Raw genomic sequence first — 20286 nt, forward strand, 5'->3', positions numbered from 1 at the left:
ACACTTGATTGCAAAGAAAGTGGGAAAATGTTGTCCAGCTTTATAGCCAGGAAGACATAGGCACATATCTTGGTAAGCAGATTTGAATTCTCTACCTCTGTCACTAAATGCATACTAATGATCGAGGCTTCGCACACTAGCTGTGTGACGTTAGACTAGGCTCAGGGCCCATTTCACTTTTTGTATATTAGGCATAAAGTCTAGATTAAATGTACATTGCATAAAAAGATGCCTTGTTGGTTGTCAATTAGTAAACACTGAACATGCCTATAGGAATATAGTAAACACCTGTACAGCATTCTCCCAGTTTTATATATATTAACATTATACCATATTTGTAAGAAATAAAGCATAAATACAATTTGAGGTTCTCTGGGTACTTTTCCACAGTTCCATTTCTCTTTCACCTTCCTCACTACCATGAACTCAGTGTTTATTATTCTTATGTACTAGCCTCACATTTTTATGATTCAAGTGCTACTGACTTACTGACCAGTTTTCAATTACAGTCTACCAAATCTCTCATGGGATGAATGGCGTGGTATTTTGGTTAAAGCATTTCAGCAATGGAAGGCCCCCAGTCCTTCAATTCTCAAAACTAATCTCTAGTTTCAGCAACCCTTGTGGGGAGAGGAAGAGGTAAGAAGTTAAATAATCAGAGGTCAGATCATGATAGTCCTCATGTTTCAGCTAAGAATTAAGATTTTTTTTTTCTGAAAACAATTGGAAATCTCATTAATTAATTGGCATGGTTAAAGTTGTGGTTTAGACATACAATTTTTTTTTTTTTTTTTTTTTTTTTTTTTTTTTTTTTTTTTTTTGAGATAGAGTCTCACTCTGTCTCCCAGGCTGGAGTACAATGGCGTGATCTCGGCTCACTGCAACCTCTGCCTCCCGGGTTCAAGTGATTCTCCTGCCTCAACCTCCTGAGTAGCTGGGATTACAGACATGTGCCACCACGTCCAGCTAATTTTTGTATTTTTAGTAGAGACGGAGTTTCACCATGTTGGTGAACTCCTGACCTGGTGATCTGCCCGCCTCGGCCTCCCAAAGTGCTGGGAATATAGGCATAAGCCACCATACCCAGCCTAGACATACAATTCTTAAAGTCATGTGAGGACTGCCCAGATCCAGGAGATGTCCACCTTAGTTCTGAGAAGGGATTATCGGACTTCAACTAAAATGGCAGCCCATGGAGATGGACCTTTTCTTGGCCTTGACCTGGAGGGTTCACAGGTTTTCGTTCTCGCTGCTTTAGAAAGGAGTGTACTCCTATTTGGCATGGGAGTGCCATAAGAAGAAATTTCTGCTTTTTTACTAGCATGCTGACCTTGGCCTTTTGAACTAAGTGGTAAAGGGACCTCTCTCCAGCAGGATTATAGCTCTGTTGGCCTTCTAAGTGCTTTACCTGCATTATTTTTTTAAATCTGCACAGCAACTAGGTGAGATAGTTACCATTTTTACTCTATTTTAAAAGTGAGAAAAGTGAGACCCAAAGAGGTTAACTAGTTTGCTCACACCAGAAAGAGTATGAGCTGGGTTGTTCTTAACTTAAATCTGACTTTACCATTTCACTGCATTGTCTCTCTTAAGGGATAACCATCAACTAATATTTATTGAGGAATTACTATGTGCCAAGTACTGTTCTAAGCCCCTTATATCTATTATTTCATTAATCATGAACACAAACCTCTAAAGCAGGAAATATTATCATCCCCATTTTACAGTTGAGTAAATTGAAGTCCAGAGAATTTAAGTAACTTGTTTGAAATGACACATCTGCTTAAGATGATTGAGACAACATAAATCTGAAGCCATTACCCTCTACTCTCTCTAATGTGACTGTTTATTATTTTGGTCTGCAAAACTACAGGAAGAAGGAAAAGGCTATAATTTAAAGCATCTTATTCAGCATTGTTAATATAGCCCTAATTTCAGTGCATTGCTATAAGCCACACCCAATACCAGATTAGAATGGATAGAGATGATTATTATAATAATATCTGTGGTTTTGCTTCAATCCTTACCAAAATGACTTCTTCTTATGGTGGAGTAGTCAAAGGAGAGCTGGGTTAAGAGCAAGGAGGCTAGGATTCTAATCCTGGCTCTGCCACGAACAGTCTTTGTGATTGCTGGTCTGAATGTCTATGTTCCTCCAAGATTTATGTGGAACCCTGATCCTTATTGTGGTGGTATTAAGAAATGGGGCATTAGGAGGTGATTAGATCATGAAAATGGAGCTCTTATATATGAGATTAATGCTCTTATAAAAGAGGCTTGAGGGAGTTTTCTGCTGTTTCCAACACATGAGGATACAGCAAAAAGGCACCAGTGTTGAAGTAGGGAGCAGGCCCTCCCTCACCAGCCAACAAATCTGCTGGCACCTTGATCTTGGACTTCCCAGCCTAGAGACTGTGAACAATAAATTTCTGTTGTTAATTACCCAGTCTAAGGTACTCTGTCATAGCAGCCCAAAAGGACTAAGACAGTGATGATCTTGGGTGGGTCACTTAGTATCACTGGGCTTTAATTTTCCTATCTCAGAAATTCAAGAAGTAAACTAGAGAAACTCTAGTGTCCCCACCCACTCTGTGATTCTCTCTATGCTTTTCTTCTCCCCCATTACATCAGAAAAAGTCTTCAAAAAATGACAGGAAATTTAAGTGACAAAACACTTCAGAAATCCAACAAAATTATTTTTAATATCTCCAAAGATAAGGAAAGGTAATATTTGTAGAAACACTGGGAATTATATTTTAATATTTCATTCCAGTAATATTATGAAATACATGATATCTAAGTCATCTGTTTGTACATGAAACAATCCAAACCTGTGACCCTGGTGGCTAGCATCTTTATTAAAAAAATAAGATTTAAATAAATTAAACACTATGAGTGTGAAACCAAGTGCATAACTAAGATAGTTAACATGTTTAAAAGAAATCAACTCATGAAATAGTTTTAATATATAACCTGTTGAAAGAAAGCACAGATTTGGGAGAACATGGACAGATAAAATAGAAGATTAACGTAGACAGGATCCTAGAAAACAGCAGTTTCCCCCGTCCCCCAAGGCTAATTCTTTCTAAAGGAGCTATTTGTTTATACAAATATATTTGTAGACAAGTTAAATATATTTATTAAATTGCCGAAACTGCTTTCAAACCTACTTTCAAATCCTTTGTCATTCCAAAGAAGTGGATCCTAGGGAGGGCAGGGTGAGATAGTTTGGTTTTCTTCCTTTATCTCAAAAAGGAGTTTTGCAGGAGCCTAGTAGCATGTGATCAATTTGTTTAAGTAATGAATAGAGGCAGGCTAATTTCCACAGCCCCAGATTAAAATTTATTTCCTTTGCCCTTAACTAACAGGCTTGGTAGTAAGAGCTTGGAAATCCTGAGCTCTGTTACTCCCCATCTGTACCGAACAATTCAGAGAGATACATCATGTCTCAATACTCCATGTGCTGGAGGAGAGGCGAGGTGGAACTGATGCCACTATTTTCATGGGACTGGTGTGGCTGGGGGCAGCCTCATCAGCTTACCTCAAACATCCTCTTCCAGCATTTTCCTACCCTTGACCTTTCTGATCTAAAGAAGCCATTTTGTGTTTCTCACTAAGTTCCAGGCAGAGTGCTAGGTATTGAGGCTACGATGCTGAAGATGCTGACCTTGCTCTAGAGGGCCCAGTCTACCAGAAGACTGCAGCAGTTAGTTCTTTCACCCACTCCCATTACCGCTTCCTCCTTCTAGGCTTACATTTCCTCCTAAGAGAAAGGCATGGCCTAAGAACGTTTCTAAGATTTTTAAAGAAGATACTATGCACAAGTCTGTGAGGTAAGACTGACTAAACCTTATGAAATCAGACCTAGGAATATAGAGGTGAATGGTGATGGAGTCCTGGCCCCCAGCACTCTAAATTCCCAGAGTTCCCTCTGCCACTAGACCAGGGATCAGTAGAGTCTGACAATTCCCCAGTCCAGTGGTTTATACCCTGGGCACATTGCACACACATAGACTTTTTGAATATCTTGGTCCCTCAGGACAAGGATATGTGGCCAGAAATGTCCACTGTTCTTTATTCTTTCATTTCACTGAAGGAGCAGTAGCTGGGCCCCAGGCCTCGCACGGTACAGTCAGTGCTGTCGCTGTCACACTTGCCACAGTGACACTGGGTGGCCACTGGGTATGTATACAAGGAGTCTGCATGGTGAGCACAGCCGGGCACTCTCACTGTCTCATATACCACTTCCTTGAAGGTACATGTTTTCTGGATGTTGGGCCTGGCTGGGTCCTTATACACCAGATCCTGAGGAGTTTAAGAAGAGAGGTTACAGTATTGTGGAAGTTCCTATTTAGCTTAGTCAAAATGAGACAGAAATTGAATACTGCTTGCTCTAACATTTACCCATTAAAACATGACCTCATAAATGACCTATATGCTATCTATATTTCTAAATTGTTCTCGAAATCTTACAGAAAATACAAGTAATTCCTTTTCTTACTTCCTATGGTGATATCAAAATATTAATTATTTTTCAAACTGTAAAGGAACTTTGAATTTTAACATAGAAAAATGATGAAAAATGCGACAGAATTTTAAGTTGACTTTTCATATTTAATTGAAAGCTATGTTAATGACAAACCATAAACAAAGACATCCAGTGTCTCAGAAAAAAATATTTTAAAACATGCTGTCCTGATGTATTTATAAAAGGTCAAAAATATATAATTTTAAATGTTCGTGCTTGGTTTAACATGTTTGCTAAGGCTCACATAAGATTTTCAATATTCCAATTTGTTGTGGACATTTTTTCTCCCTTAAAAGCTGTATACTTTGCAGGGTTCTTAGTTTCAAAGGATATGCAGTTTGTATATAAGAATTTTTAATCCAAGTAGAAATTATTTGTAGTAGCTCTTTCCAGTGGAAAGAATTATTTATACTATGTAAAGAAATTGGGGCTGCTGTTTAATATCATCCTACCAAATGTATATCCCAAGAAGGTGCAATAAATTATGTAATACATAGAGTTTGATCAAACTCATTTACCATCAAATAAAGTATCATTCATTTAAAAAGTTGCCATTATCAGTTTTAGTTTATAGAATGAAATTCTGCATAAATAATTAGGGGTGCTGCAGGGAAAAAAGAAAGCACCATGGAAACTATTTCTTTACTTGCATTAATGCAAGGAAACTGTGCAAACTCAGACTAGCAGCTGATGCCTCTATGTCTTGGTTTTCTCAATGCTATAACGAAGGGAGTGGGTTTGCTGATTCATTTTTGTTTTAACAGTCTGCAAGAATTGATTGTGTTCACAGTCCGTTTGTTGGCATTTGTATTTAGAAGGGCCAGGAAGACAATTTTTATAAGTGGCTGTCTGTGTTTTTATGTGACTTGGAGACATATTTTGGTACTATTTTTGTGTCAAAGATGTAGCATCAGTTAAAGAAATTGCCTTTATGAGAATATTGTAGGTCCTTTATGATTAAATATATGTATGTTTCCGTGTTTATCTCTCTATATGTAAAAACATAACATAGAACTACTGTTTTTCCTGTAAATGCCAAGTTGGTCTATTACCAAATTGATCAGATTAAATCTGAGGCTTTCCTAAATTTGCCCAAATCAAATCCAAGCCCAAATAGCTAACTGATACCATGGTCATTAACCCCAATCACAACACAGACAGTCTTGGCTAAAGGACTCATGACTGTTACTTAGAATACATAAAATATTGATGAAGTGGAAACTAATGAAACCTGTCTCATACAGACCTTCAACGACCTCACTTCCAGCAAAGCACGGTACCTACCCTGGTGTAGCAGTAGCCAGCACACCAAGTGGTGTTGATGCTTATGCAGAAACGACATTCCTCTTTCTCTATTGCAATGGTGATGTTGGTCAGCTCACAGCTGTTGCAGCAGATTGCTTTCCAGCAACAGAAAAGGAAGCAAAACTGGACTGTCTTCATCCTCATCTGGGAAGCAAACAACGAAGCCCACTAGAAACTGAGAAACCAAAGAATGATAATCATTATGTAAGCTGACCAAACCAAAAATAATTGGTCTGCTCATCCTCCTCAATCACATTTTGCTCCAACGAGTTTTTTTTCCTTCCTTATGCATTTTTACTTATGTCTTTGTTTCTTGGAACAAATTTTTCCTTGTCCTTCAATTTTTGAGTCAGGGTGGGAATATATTATAGATCAAAACTCCAATATAATGATTTAAGCAGAGGAATATTTAAAGATTAGAATCTTATTGCTAACTGTCATAAAGTGATTACTCTGAAGCAGGTAATTGTGATCATCATATTTGTTCTTCCATTATTATTTTAAAGACTATTTTTGTCTGAAAAGAAAAATAAAATTCTTTTCTTTTCTTGAGACAGGGTCTTGCTCTGTTGCCCAGGCTGGAGTGCAGTGGTATAATCATGAATCACTGCAGCTTCGACCTTCCAGGCTCAAGCAATCCTCTGACCTTGGTCTCCCAAAGTGCTGGGATTATAGGCATGAGCCACCATTCCTGGCCACGAAAATTCTATACTACAAAATTATGTCTTCATTTTTAGAATCTCATAAATATTTGCTGTTGCCCACATTTGTTTAAAATAAGACTATTTCAGAAGAGACCATTTCAGAACTGGTCTATAAAGTCAGTTACTTGCTAACAGTGATTACATTATATTAACCATATTTTACAAGCCAGGTTGATAAGCATAAATTTCCTACACAACACTAGTGAAAAGCTCTAGTTTTGTCCTCCATGTCCTGACAAATCTGTAATTTCAAAAGTAGCTGTCACCACTTGAAAACTGTAGATGCTAAGACTCACCTGTGGTTGGCCGCCTTGCCTGGGAAGAGCTGTAGACTGAATGAAATCTCAGTTCACCTTTTATACAAAATCATGTGCAACTAACACCTTGTGGATTTGTTGGGTATTAATATGACCAATGCTAGCCTGAAGCTTGCTGTAAGTGAATCAGTGTTTAGATAGACAGGGAGATCAAGCTTTACTAAAGTAGTCTAAACGCAGTAGATTAGAAAAAATAATGTTACCAGAGATGATTTTGTACAAATTAAATTTGATACAGTAGCACACCCACTCCTTTACCTTCTCAAATTAAATGTGACTCCAGATTTTTCTTTTGTATCTTTAAATCAGGAAATTCAGAGTCCTTTCCAAGTATTGCTTTGACCCTGTTCAGGAGATGCGTTAAAAATGTGGTTGATAAATTGCTCCAAGAGTATATCAAAAGCTGTGAAGGAAGAAACAAACAAAGAGAAAGCATTTCATGATCTGGCTCCTGTCTAAAGTGTGAACTGTATCTCTCTTTCCCTCCCACATTCTGGCCCCCTAATCACAAATCTTTATTTTTTGATGTTTTAGCAAGAACTTTGTGCTTTACTTGTAATTCCATAAATATGTTGCTGATTCATATATTTAGATCTTTGCATGTAATGTTCTTCCTGCCTGAAATGTCCTTGCCTCCTCCCTGCCTCCTCCAACACCACGCTGAACCCTGGCAAATTCCTCAACCTTCAACATCCAGGGGAGTTTCACTTGTCAAAGTTTAGGATGGGAGGTGAGGGAGAACCATAATCACTACCCTCTGTGTGTAACCATTTATAGGCTCTTGTTTCCTCCAATAAACTATGATCTCCTTGGAGACTAGGATTGCTTTGTTTAATAAATATTTACTAATCAAACAGTGTGACTGGAGCAAAAGGACAACAGCAGTAATATTAGAATATGGTGTCAAAGAGATAACAGGAGTCAAATAATGTAGGACCTTGTAGACCAATGTAAGGCCTCTGGTTTCTACTCTATGTGTAGTGGGACCCATTGAAGGATTTTAAGTAGAGGAGTGACATGATCTGATTTAGTTCTAAAACGATTCTTCTGACTGCTGTGTTGCTAATGTAGGGCAACAAAGAAACAGGAAGACCCGTATGGATGCTATCAATAACCCAAGTGAGAAATGATGTTTGTTCAGACTAATGTGGTAGCTGTGGAGGTAATGAGACTTGCTCTGACTCTGGATGCAGTTTGAAAGTAGAACTAACAAAATTTTCTGATGGATAGATATTGAGTGTGAGAGGAGGAAAAGAGTCAAGGATGGCTCTAAAGATTCTGGTTTGAGTGGCTGAAAGGATAAACTTGCTATCAGCTGAAAGGAGATGGCTGTAAATGTCGAAGTTTGGGGAAAGGAAATGGAGTTTAGTATGCACGTGTTGAGCTTGAGTTGTTTGTACTACATCCAGGAGATAATGAAGTTTCTTTTTCCTCTTTCCAAAAGAGACGGAGGAGGGCCATTGAGGAAAGTAGGAATGAGGAGAATATGGTGTCCCAAAAGCCAAATAAAGAGAGCATCTCAGGGAGGAGCCAGTGACACCTGTGTCAGATACTGCTGACAGGTTAAGTACAATGAGGATCACGAATTTCATAATGCATATGTGGTGTAAAGTTCACTACTGTCCGTGGCTATAAAAGTTACCTTGGAATGATAGAAACAAAACCTGATTGGTGTGTGTTTAGGTGATTTGGAGGAGATAAGTCATAGTGAACATAGACAACTTTTTCCAAGAGCTTTTTTTTTTTTTTTTAAACAAAGATCAACAAAGAAATGGGTATTTGGGTAATGTGGATGTTGGGTAAAGATAAATTTTCTTTTGTTTTATTTTTATTTTTTATTTTTGAGATGGAGTCTTGCTCTATCACCCAGGCTGGAGTGCAATGGCACAATCTCGATTCACTGCAACCTCCGCCTCCTGGGTTCAAGCCATTCTCTGGCCTCAGCCTCCGGAGTAGCTGAGACTACAGGCATGCACCACCATGCCCGGCTAATTTTTGTATTTTTAGTAGAGATGGGGTTTCACCATGTTGGCCAGGCTGGTCTCAAACTCCTAACCTCAAGTCATCCAACCCTCCTTGGCCTCCCAAAGTGCTGGGATTACAGGCCTGAGTCACTGTGCCTGGCCGCAGATAATTTTCTTTTGATTTTTAACTTTAAGATGGAAGAAATAAACATGTTTGTATGGTGATGAGAATGATTGAGTAAAGTGGAAAAAGTTGATATCAGAAGGAGAGAGAAGCTCTGAAGTGTACTTGAAGAGGTAAAAGGAAATGGGTTATAAAAGAGGAGTGGAAGCATTGTCTTTAGGCAGAACCATGGAGAGCTCATCCCATATTAGGCAAGAAGGCAGAGCTTGATGCTGCAGATGCTAGCAAGTGGGCAAATGTGATGGGTGCAGACACTGGTGGGTGGGTAGGGATTGTGGGTGCAGATGCTCGTGGGTGGAGAGGTGGTGAGTGAAGATGCTGGTAGGTGGGGAAATGTGGTGGGTGCAGTTGCTTGTGGATAGGGTGGAGTGATGGGTGCAGATGGTGATGACTGGAAGGTATAGTGAGTGTACATGGTGGTGGGTGGGCGGTGTGGTGGGTGCAGATGCTGGTAGGTTAGGAGGGGTGGCTGGTGTAGATAATGGTGGGTGGGGAGGGGAGGTGGTTGCAGATGCTGGTGGGTAGAGGAAGGTGGTAGGTATAGATCTGTACCTACCACACTTTGCCTGTTAACAGCAGGGGTTCAGGCACGTGGGCGACCAAAAGTTGGATTCATCTAGGATTATGATTTTATAAAATATGTTTGACAAAGGCAACACTTAGCATAGCAGTAGACATTGTAAGTACCAGATCAATATTTATGTAAATGAATATTGTGAGTGTAGAAATATTTTGAAATCTGTCAGTAATTGGTAAGCAAGCATATTTCCAAGTTATAGAATGAATAATCAAATGTTATATTATGTATATTAAATAAAAATACTAATGATTCTTGGAAAATTATAAATCCTTTCAGTTTTTCCAAAGGAATGCTAACATTACTATATCTATTGGTAATACCTTGTATTATGAAACAAAACAAAGTCTTTCATATTGCCTATGTATAATCACAAGATTTATTTGTGTGAATGTAAATGAACTACTTTGTTTTAATGACTAATGTGTACGTAATATTAGTTCCTTAAATTCATTTTAAAAATATTAATATTAATAGCTTCTTTTTCATTGAGTACCTCCTATGTCCCAGGTGAAACTGCCTTTGCAAAGGTAATGACAGTGAGATAAATCTAGCATGGCTAACTCCATCTCGCCTCTAGCCTCACAGGCTGCCTGTCCTCACTCGTTCCTGGGCATAGGCCAAGGACTTTAGTTTATAGTTCAAACTAGTGTGGTAGCTATGGAGGTAATGAGATATGCTCTGACATTGGATGCATTTTGAAAGTAGAACTAACAAAATTTTCTGATGGATAGATGTTGAGTGTGAGAGGAGGAAAAGAGTCAAGGATGGCTCTTTAGTTTAGAGGCAGGAATTTAGTTTATAGTTTAACTAAAGCAAGGATAATAGTCCTACCCTAAAACTAACCCCCTCCTTGCTCAGGGACTGAAAATGGCCTTTCTGAACAAATAAAATGCTATGAGATTAGGATTGTGGGAGGGACCTGAAATCTGATAATGTATAGGCATGGTTTTTATAATCCCTTACTAGTTCAGGAGTCATGTGGCCAGAGGTCACAAGATTTGTGACTTCCCCAATTGCTCCTATAGATAACATCACTCTTGTAGAGCCTACAGTTGATCTTTTGAGATGTTTTTCAGGCTTTTGCATTCTGACAACAAACTGACTCCACTTGGACACATGCTTCATGACTCAACTGGTCGTGTGGCCTGCACCCAGAAGCAAACTCAATGAAGGAGTACAGTTTTCCACAGTCTTACTATTTTGTTTCCCAACCAATCAGCAGCACCCACTCCCTAGTCCCCTTCCCACCAAATTATTCATAAAACTCTAGCCTCTGAGTTTTCAGGGAGACTGATTTGAATAATAACTCCAGTCCTCCCACTTGACTTACATTAATTAGATTCGTTTTTGATAGTCGGGGGGCGGAGCAAGGTGGCTGAATAGGAGCAGCTCCAGTCTCCAACTCCCAGCGCGAGCGACACAGAAGACCGGTGATTTCTGCATTTTCAACTGAGGTACTGGGTTCATCTCACTGGGGAGTGCCGGATGATCGGTGCTGGTCAGCTGCTGCAGCCCGACCAGCGAGAGCTGAAGCAGGGCGAGGCATTGCCTCACCTGGGAAGCGCAAGGGGGAAGGGAGTCCCTTTTCCTAGCCAGGGGAACTGAGACACACAACACCTGGAAAATCGGGTAACTCCCACCCCAATACTGCGCTTTAAGCAACAGGCACACCAGGAGATCATATCCCACACCTGGCCGGGAGGGTCCCACACCCACGGAGACTCCCTCATTGCTAGCGCAGCAGTCTGTGATCTACCAGCAAGGCAGCAGCGAGGCTGGGGGAGGGGCGCCCGCCATTGCTGAGGCTTAAGTAGGTAAACAAAGCTGCTGGGAAGCTCGAACTGGGTGGAGCTCACAGCAGCTCAAGGAAACCTGCCTGTCTCTGTAGACTCCACCTCTGGGGACCGGGCACAGTAAACTAAACAAACGCAGCAGACACCTCTGCAGACGCAAAGAACTCTGTCTGACAGCTTTGAAGAGAGCAGTGGATCTCCCAGCACGGAGGTTGAGATCTGAGAAGGGACAGACTCCCTGCTCAAGTGGGTCCCTGACCCCTGAGTAGCCTAACTGGGAGACATCCCCCACTAGGGGCAGTCTGACACCCCACACCTCACAGGGAGGAGTACACCCCTGAGAGGAAGCTTCCAAAGCAAGAATCAGACAGGTACACTCGCTGTTCAGAAATATTCTATCTTCTGCAGCCTCTGCTGCTGATACCCAGGCAAACAGGGTCTGGAGTGGACCTCAAGCAATCTCCAACAGACCTACAGCTGAGGGTCCTGACTGTTAGAAGGAAAACTATCAAACAGGAAGGACACCTACACCAAAACCCCATCAGTACATCACCATCATCAAAGACCAGAGGCAGATAAAACCACAAAGATGGGGAAAAAGCAGGGCAGAAAAGCTGGAAATTCAAAAAATAAGAGCGCATCTCCCCCGGCAAAGGAGCGCAGCTCATCGCCAGCAACGGATCAAAGCTGGACGGAGAATGACTTTGACGAGATGAGAGAAGAAGGCTTCAGTCCATCAAATTTCTCAGAGCTAAAGGAGGAATTACGTACCCAGCGCAAAGAAACTAAAAATCTTGAAAAAAAAGTGGAAGAATTGATGGCTAGAGTAATTAATGCAGAGAAGGTCCTAAACGAAATGAAAGAGATGAAAACCATGACACGAGAAATACGTGACAAATGCACAAGCTTCAGTAACCGACTCGATCAACTGGAAGAAAGAGTATCAGCGATGGAGGATCAAATGAATGAAATGAAGCGAGAAGAGAAACCAAAAGAAAACAGAAGAAAAAGAAATGAACAAAGCCTGCAAGAAGTATGGGATTATGTAAAAAGACCAAATCTACGTCTGATTGGGGTGCCTGAAAGTGAGGGGGAAAATGGAACCAAGTTGGAAAACACTCTTCAGGATATCATCCAGGAGAACTTCCCCAACCTAGTAGGGCAGGCCAACATTCAAATCCAGGAAATACAGAGAACGCCACAAAGATACTCCTCGAGAAGAGCAACTCCAAGACACATAATTGCCAGATTCACCAAAGTTGAAATGAAGGAAAAAATCTTAAGGGCAGCCAGAGAGAAAGGTCGGGTTACCCACAAAGGGAAGCCCATCAGACTAACAGCAGATCTCTCGGCAGAAACTCTCCAAGCCAGAAGAGAGTGGGGGCCAATATTCAACATTCTTAAAGAAAAGAATTTTCAACCCAGAATTTCATATCCAGCCAAACTAAGTTTCATAAGTGAAGGAGAAATACAATCCTTTACAGATAAGCAAATGCTTAGAGATTTTGTCACCACTAGGCCTGCCTTACAAGAGACCCTGAAGGAAGCACTAAACATGGAAAGGAACAACCGGTACCAGCCATTGCAAAAACATGCCAAAATGTAAAGACCATCGAGGCTAGGAAGAAACTGCATCAACTAACGAGCAAAATAACCAGTTAATATCATAATGGCAGGATCAAGTTCACACATAACAATCTTAACCTTAAATGTAAATGGACTAAATGCTCCAATGAAAAGACACAGACTGGCAAACTGGATAAAGAGTCAAGACCCATCAGTCTGCTGTATTCAGGAGACCCATCTCACACGCAGAGACATACATAGGCTCAAAATAAAGGGATGGAGGAAGATTTACCAAGCAAATGGAGAACAAAAAAAAGCGGGGGTTGCAATACTAGTCTCTGATAAAACAGACTTTCAACCATCAAAGATCAAAAGAGACAAAGAAGGCCATTACCTAATGGTAAAGGGATCAATTCAACAGGAAGAGCTAACTATCCTAAATATATATGCACCCAATACAGGAGCACCCAGATTCATCAAGCAAGTCCTTAGAGACTTACAAAGAGACTTAGACTCCCATACAATAATAATGGGAGACTTCAACACTCCACTGTCAACATTAGACAGATCAACGAGACAGAAAGTTAACAAGGATATCCAGGAATTGAACTCATCTCTGCAGCAAGCAGACCTAATAGACATCTATAGAACTCTCCACCCCAAATCAACAGAATATACATTCTTCTCAGCACCACATCATACTTACTCCAAAATTGACCACGTAATTGGAAGTAAAGCACTCCTCAGCAAATGTACAAGAACAGAAATTATAACAAACTGTCTCTCAGACCACAGTGCAATCAAACTACAACTCAGGACTAAGAAACTCAATCAAAACCGCTCAACTACATGGAAACTGAACAACCTGCTCCTGAATGACTACTGGGTACATAACGAAATGAAGGCAGAAATAAAGATGTTCTTTGAAACCAATGAGAACAAAGATACAACATACCAGAATCTCTGGGACACATTGAAAGCAGTGTGTAGAGGGAAATTTATAGCACTAAATGCCCACAAGAGAAAGCAGGAAAGATCTAAAATTGACACTCTAACATCGCAATTAAAAGAACTAGAGAAGCAAGAGCAAACACATTCGAAAGCTAGCAGAAGGCAAGAAATAACTAAGATCAGAGCAGAACTGAAGGAGATAGAGACACAAAAAACCCTCCAAAAAATCAATGAATCCAGGAGTTGGTTTTTTGAAAAGATCAACAAAATTGACAGACCACTAGCCAGACTAATAAAGAAGAAAAGAGAGAAGAATCAAATCGACGCAATTAAAAATGATAAAGGGGATATCACCACTGACCCCACAGAAATACAAACTACCATCAGAGAATACTATAAACACCTCTATGCAAATAAACTGGAAAATCTAGAAGAAATGGATAATTTCCTGGACACTTACACTCTTCCAAGACTAAACCAGGAAGAAGTTGAATCCCTGAATAGACCAATAGCAGGCTCTGAAATTGAGGCAACAATTAATAGTCTACCAACCAAAAAAAGTCCAGGACCAGATGGATTCACAGCTGAATTCTACCAGAGGTACAAGGAGGAGTTGGTACCATTCCTTCTGAAACTATTCCAATCAATAGAAAAAGAGGGAATCCTCCCTAACTCATTTTATGAGGCCAACATCATCCTGATACCAAAGCCTGGCAGAGACACAACAAAAAAAGAGAATTTTAGACCAATATCCCTGATGAACATCGATGCAAAAATCCTCAATAAAATACTGGCAAACCGGATTCAGCAACACATCAAAAAGCTTATCCACCATGATCAAGTGGGCTTCATCCCTGGGATGCAAGGCTGGTTCAACATTCGCAAATCAATAAACATAATCCAGCATATAAACAGAACCAAAGACAAGAACCACATGATTATCTCAATTGATGCAGAAAAGGCTTTTGACAAAATTCAACAGCCCTTCATGCTAAAAACGCTCAATAAATTCGGTATTGATGGAACGTACCTCAAAATAATAAGAGCTATTTATGACAAACCCACAGCCAATATCATACTGAATGGGCAAAAACTGGAAAAATTCCCTTTGAAAACTGGCACAAGACAGGGATGCCCTCTCTCACCACTCCTATTCAACATAGTGTTGGAAGTTCTGGCTAGGGCAATCAGGCAAGAGAAAGAAATCAAGGGTATTCAGTTAGGAAAAGAAGAAGTCAAATTGTCCCTGTTTGCAGATGACATGATTGTATATTTAGAAAACCCCATCATCTCAGCCCAAAATCTCCTTAAGCTGATAAGCAACTTCAGCAAAGTCTCAGGATACAAAATTAATGTGCAAAAATCACAAGCATTCTTATACACCAGTAACAGACAAACAGAGAGCCAAATCAGGAATGAACTTCCATTCACAATTGCTTCAAAGAGAATCAAATACCTAGGAATCCAACTGACAAGGGATGTAAAGGACCTCTTCAAGGAGAACTACAAACCACTGCTCAGTGAAATAAAAGAGGACACAAACAAATGGAAGAACATACCATGCTCATGGATAGGAAGAATCAATATCGTGAAAATGGCCATACTGCCCAAAGTAATTTATAGATTCAATGCCATCCCCATCAAGCTACCAATGAGTTTCTTCACAGAATTGGAAAAAACTGCTTTAAAGTTCATATGGAACCAAAAAAGAGCCCGCATCTCCAACACAATCCTAAGTCAAAAGAACAAAGCTGGAGGCATCACGCTACCTGACTTCAAACTATACTACAAGGCTACAGTAACCAAAACAGCATGGTACTGGTACCAAAACAGAGATATAGACCAATGGAACAGAACAGAGTCCTCAGAAATAATACCACACATCTACAGCCATTTGATCTTTGACAAACCTGAGAGAAACAAGAAATGGGGAAAGGATTCCCTATTTAATAAATGGTGCTGGGAAAATTGGCTAGCCATAAGTAGAAAGCTGAAACTGGATCCTTTCCTTACTCCTTATACGAAAATTAATTCAAGATGGATTAGAGACTTAAATGTTAGACCTAATACCATAAAAATCCTAGAGGAAAACCTAGGTAGTACCATTCAGGACATAGGCATGGGCAAAGACTTCATGTCTAAAACACCAAAAGCAACGGCAGCAAAAGCCAAAATTGACAAATGGGATCTCATTAAACTAAAGAGCTTCTGCACAGCAAAAGAAACTACCATCAGAGTGAACAGGCAACCTACAGAATGGGAGAAAATTTTTGCAATCTACTCATCTGACAAAGGGCTAATATCCAGAACCTACAAAGAACTCAAACAAATTTACAAGAAAAAAACAAACAACCCCATCAAAAAGTGGGCAAAGGATATGAACAGACATTTCTCAAAAGAAGACATTCATACAGCCAACAGACACATGAAAAAATGCTCATCATCACTGGCCATCAGAGAAATGCAAATCAAAACCACAATGAGATACCATCTCACACCAGTTAGAATGGCAATCATTAAAAAGTCAGGAAACAACAGGTGCTGGAGAGGATGTGGAGAAATAGGAACACTTTTACACTGTTGGTGGGATTGTAAACTAGTTCAATCATTATGGAAAACAGTATGGCGATTCCTCAAGGATCTAGAACTAGATGTACCATATGACCCAGCCATCCCATTACTGGGTATATACCCAAAGGATTATAAATTATGCTGCTATAAAGACACATGCACACGTATGTTTATTGCGGCACTATTCACAATAGCAAAGACTTGGAATCAACCCAAATGTCCATCAGTGACAGATTGGATTAAGAAAATGTGGCACATATACACCATGGAATACTATGCAGCCATAAAAATGGATGAGTTTGAGTCCTTTGTAGGGACTTGGATGCAGCTGGAATCCATCATTCTTAGCAAACTATCACAAGAACAGAAAACCAAACACCGCATGTTCTCACTCATAGGTGGGAACTGAACAATGAGATCACTCGGACTCAGGAAGGGGAACATCACACACCGGGGCCTATCATGGGGAGGGGGGAGGGGGGAGGGATTGCACTGGGAGTTATACCTGATGTAAATGACGAGTTGATGGGTGCGGCACAGCAACATGGCACAAATATACATATGTAACAAACCTGCACGTTATGCACATGTACCCTCCAACTTAAAGTATAATAATAATAAATAAATTAAAAAAAAAAAAAAAGAAATAGTCTATTACATCTTAAGGCAGAAATCAACATGGTTGCATGAAGGTACTCAATAAAAAGTGCAACTGTTTTTGAAAAAAAAAAAAAAAATTAGATTCGTTTTTTACTGCAATTCCATGATTTCAGTGAATCAGTTTTGTCTGTGCTGTGAGCTAGAAGAACACATTGGAAAATTAAACAAGCATTTAACTGAACATGTTAAATATAAGTTCATATGCAATATTCACAGTAGCACAATAACCTTTTTGTTTTAGACAAAGTCTCACTGTGTCACCCAGGCTTGAGTGCAGTTGTGTGATTTTGGCTCACTGCAACCCTCCACTTTCCAGACTCAAGCGATGCTCATGCCTCAGCCTCCCAAGTAGCTGGAATCCAGGTGTGTGCCACCATACCCAGCAAAAATTTTTTATTTATTTTTGTAGAGACAAGGTTTCACCATGTTGGCCAGGCTAGTCTCAAACTCCTGGCCTCAAGTGATCCACTACCCTCCGCCTCCCAAAGTACTGAGATTACAGGCATGAGCCACTGCACCCAGCCTACAATAACCTTTTAAAGAAGTTACTATTCTTCTTCTTTGAAAGATGAGATAAACTGAGGATAAATGGAACCTGTAAGTAGCAAAGCTGGGGTTCGTATTCAGGTCGATTTGACTCCAAAGCCGGGGGCTATACATAAGCCATGGTGACCTCAGTGGTCTACAGTTCTCATCAATCCCATTAATTGGAGAGACCCCAAGACAGAAATCATCCAAAGTTTGTGCCAATATTCTAAATGCCCATATTTATATTTCCACCTGCAGTTAGGTCAGAGAGTCCCACAAACAGCCCTGAACTTGGCCTGTCAAGAGGACTCCAGATCTTTCTCTCAACTGTAAGCCTCTTATGGCTAGCTCATCTCATTAGTGTATTTGCTAGTTAATGCCATTACTCTCATTGAGGTTTTTGAAATACTTTATTGATAAAAATTTAGAGTTCTTTTTTATTCACCTTTGAATTCCCTGAAAGAAATAGAATTTCTATTACATAATAGTTACTGAAATGCTTCTGTTGAACCAAATGAAAAAAAAATCACTCATCGTTTCTTTCTATGTTGTGTTGGTCCATAGCCTGCTTGCTATCAAATATGTTCCTTGTTTTTCCTTGGTTATGCGCTCTGTTTTGTGGGAGAAAGGACTTTGGTAGGCTGCTTTTCCCACTCTGCTGCATTAGCAGGCTTTTGCCATTGTGAATGGAGATTGGAAAGTGAGTGCAAGGAAGAAGTTGGAGTATTTCTCTCTACCTTTTACATTCTGCTTCCCTTCCTGGTAGTGACTGCATGATCTCCCTGGCTTCAGGTCCCATCGGACAGCTCCTCCCTTGGTGGTCCCAGCTTTTGTGAGGAAACCCCAGCTGTGGTTTGAGCTTCTGCTAGGTGGTCTCACCTTCTGGCTTGGGAACCCCACCTATGTCCCTCCAATCCTGCGGATAAATGGAGCTTCTCACTATTACTTACCTCTGATTGCCTCATATTCCCTGTCTGGCTTTTCAGCAATGTAATACTTGAGCAGCCAAATCTCTGAATTAATGAATTCCCTGAATTTCTCCTATTTGCATATCAGGTGTGATTTCTGTTTTCCTGACTAGAAACTGGCTGATACACCTTCCTTTATTTCTACAAAATATTTTCTCTAGAAATAAAACTCTCTTGGGCTTTTTTCTTCTTTCCATATAAAATTAACTCTTGGGCTTTAATACAGTTATATATAACTAAATATTTAACAAATGAATGAACATTATTTAGGGAAGTCCTATGTCAAATTCACCTTTATTGGCTTAAAGCACCTCCCACCACCTCAAAATCACATGTATTCTTTTTGCTTCTTCTTTGAAGGAAATAAGGTTCTAATCCCTCTGCCTGATACACATTTCTCCTCTTCTTTTCACCTAAGCTACTCCTACAAGTACTTCAAAACTCCATTTAGAGATAACTTCTAGGAGACATTCACTCACCCTGCCTTACTCAGCCTCCAATGCCCCACTCTCAGTTCAGCACTTTCTGTTTTATGCTTCCTTAGTTCCCAGTTCCTACCTCAGTGGTAACACTCATCGCATTCTATTTAAATGCACAGCTGACTTCTTTTGTGAATTCTGGTAAACCAATGTCTTAAATTGCTGGAAGATTTTGCTATACAACAATGGTAGTATAGCATTTCACTGTCCAATGTGGTAGCCACCAACCACAGATGGCTATTAACACTTGAAATTCAGTTAGTCCAAATTAAGATATAGTGTAAGTGTAAAATACACACTGGGTTTCAAAGACAAAATAAAGCATATAGTATATCCCATTAATAATTTTTATCTTGATTATATTTGAAATGACAATATTTTGGATGTATTAGGCTTAAAAAATTGTTATTAAGATCTCACCTATTCCTTTTTATTTTGGCCTTTAAAATGTGACTACCATGAGATTTTAAATCACATAAGTGTTTCACATTATGTTTCTATTGGACAGCACTGATGTAGAACTTGCCAGCTAATAAGCAAATTTGTAGTGGTCACAAGATGTGCTTACTGGTCTAATGTCTGGCACATGTGCATTACACATTGCCAGATTAGGTGAACTAATATAACTATAAAAAATAATAAAATAAGAAGCCCACTGGTTGCCAATGTTTATTAATATGAAGACACAATAATGTACTGTATATTTTTCAGTGAGATTCAATCTTCATATTAGCAGGTAAACTTCTTATTGTCATCCATTGAGGCAGTCAGATGGAACTCTATTTCATCAGATGAGACACTAGAAAAACAAAACAAAATCAGCTGTCCATCTGTACTGTATTTTCTTTCCTTAGAGCAAGATGGAGGAAATGGCATCGAGTGCTCCTGATAGGAGCTCTTTTAAAAGCAGGTAATGGCACTCAGAGTATTCCATGATGATGTTCTAGTAAGAAGTCAGTACATTTGATATCAGTCAACTGATAATGCATGAAGCTAAAAATATTTCCTAGGCTTGATAGCATTTGGAACCTGCATAGAATAGGCATTCAATAAATACTTACAAATTTGATTGTGTTTTGATGCTGGTTGGCAGGTTTCCAGCATAAAGCGCTGAGAATGATGCGTACATCCAAGTGATTAACAATATACTGATGCTTCATGTGGGCTATGCTGAAAGGATAGTAATCT

At 39.7% G+C, this 20286-nt stretch overlaps 1 protein-coding gene across 1 annotated transcript; it reads right to left on the reverse strand.

Annotated features, from left to right (window-relative positions):
* Nucleotides 1–2683: 2683 nt before the first annotated feature.
* Nucleotides 2684–6869, reverse strand: LOC105471480 (follicle stimulating hormone subunit beta). Its single transcript, XM_011723955.2, has 3 exons — nt 6834–6869; nt 5813–6008; nt 2684–4305 (listed from the first exon to the last, which is right to left on the reverse strand). Exons 2-3 carry the CDS (start codon nt 5975–5977, stop codon nt 4075–4077), a joined length of 396 nt encoding a protein of 131 aa, XP_011722257.1. The 5' UTR covers nt 5978–6008; nt 6834–6869; the 3' UTR covers nt 2684–4074.
* Nucleotides 6870–20286: the final 13417 nt, after the last annotated feature.

This window comes from Macaca nemestrina, chromosome 12 (assembly GCF_043159975.1).
Source record: "Macaca nemestrina isolate mMacNem1 chromosome 12, mMacNem.hap1, whole genome shotgun sequence".
Lineage (NCBI taxonomy): Eukaryota > Metazoa > Chordata > Mammalia > Primates > Cercopithecidae > Macaca > Macaca nemestrina.

What these genes read in the sequence shown, in the direction of transcription:
- LOC105471480 (XM_011723955.2), bottom strand. Translation starts at nt 5,977, where the DNA reads ATGAGGATGAAGACAGTCCAGTTTTGCTTCCTTTTCTGTTGCTGGAAA. An exon ending in CTGGCTACTGCTACACCAGG is followed by an intron (nt 4,306 to 5,812) that starts GTAGGTACCGTG and finishes TAAACTCCTCAG; the next exon opens with GATCTGGTGTATAAGGACCC.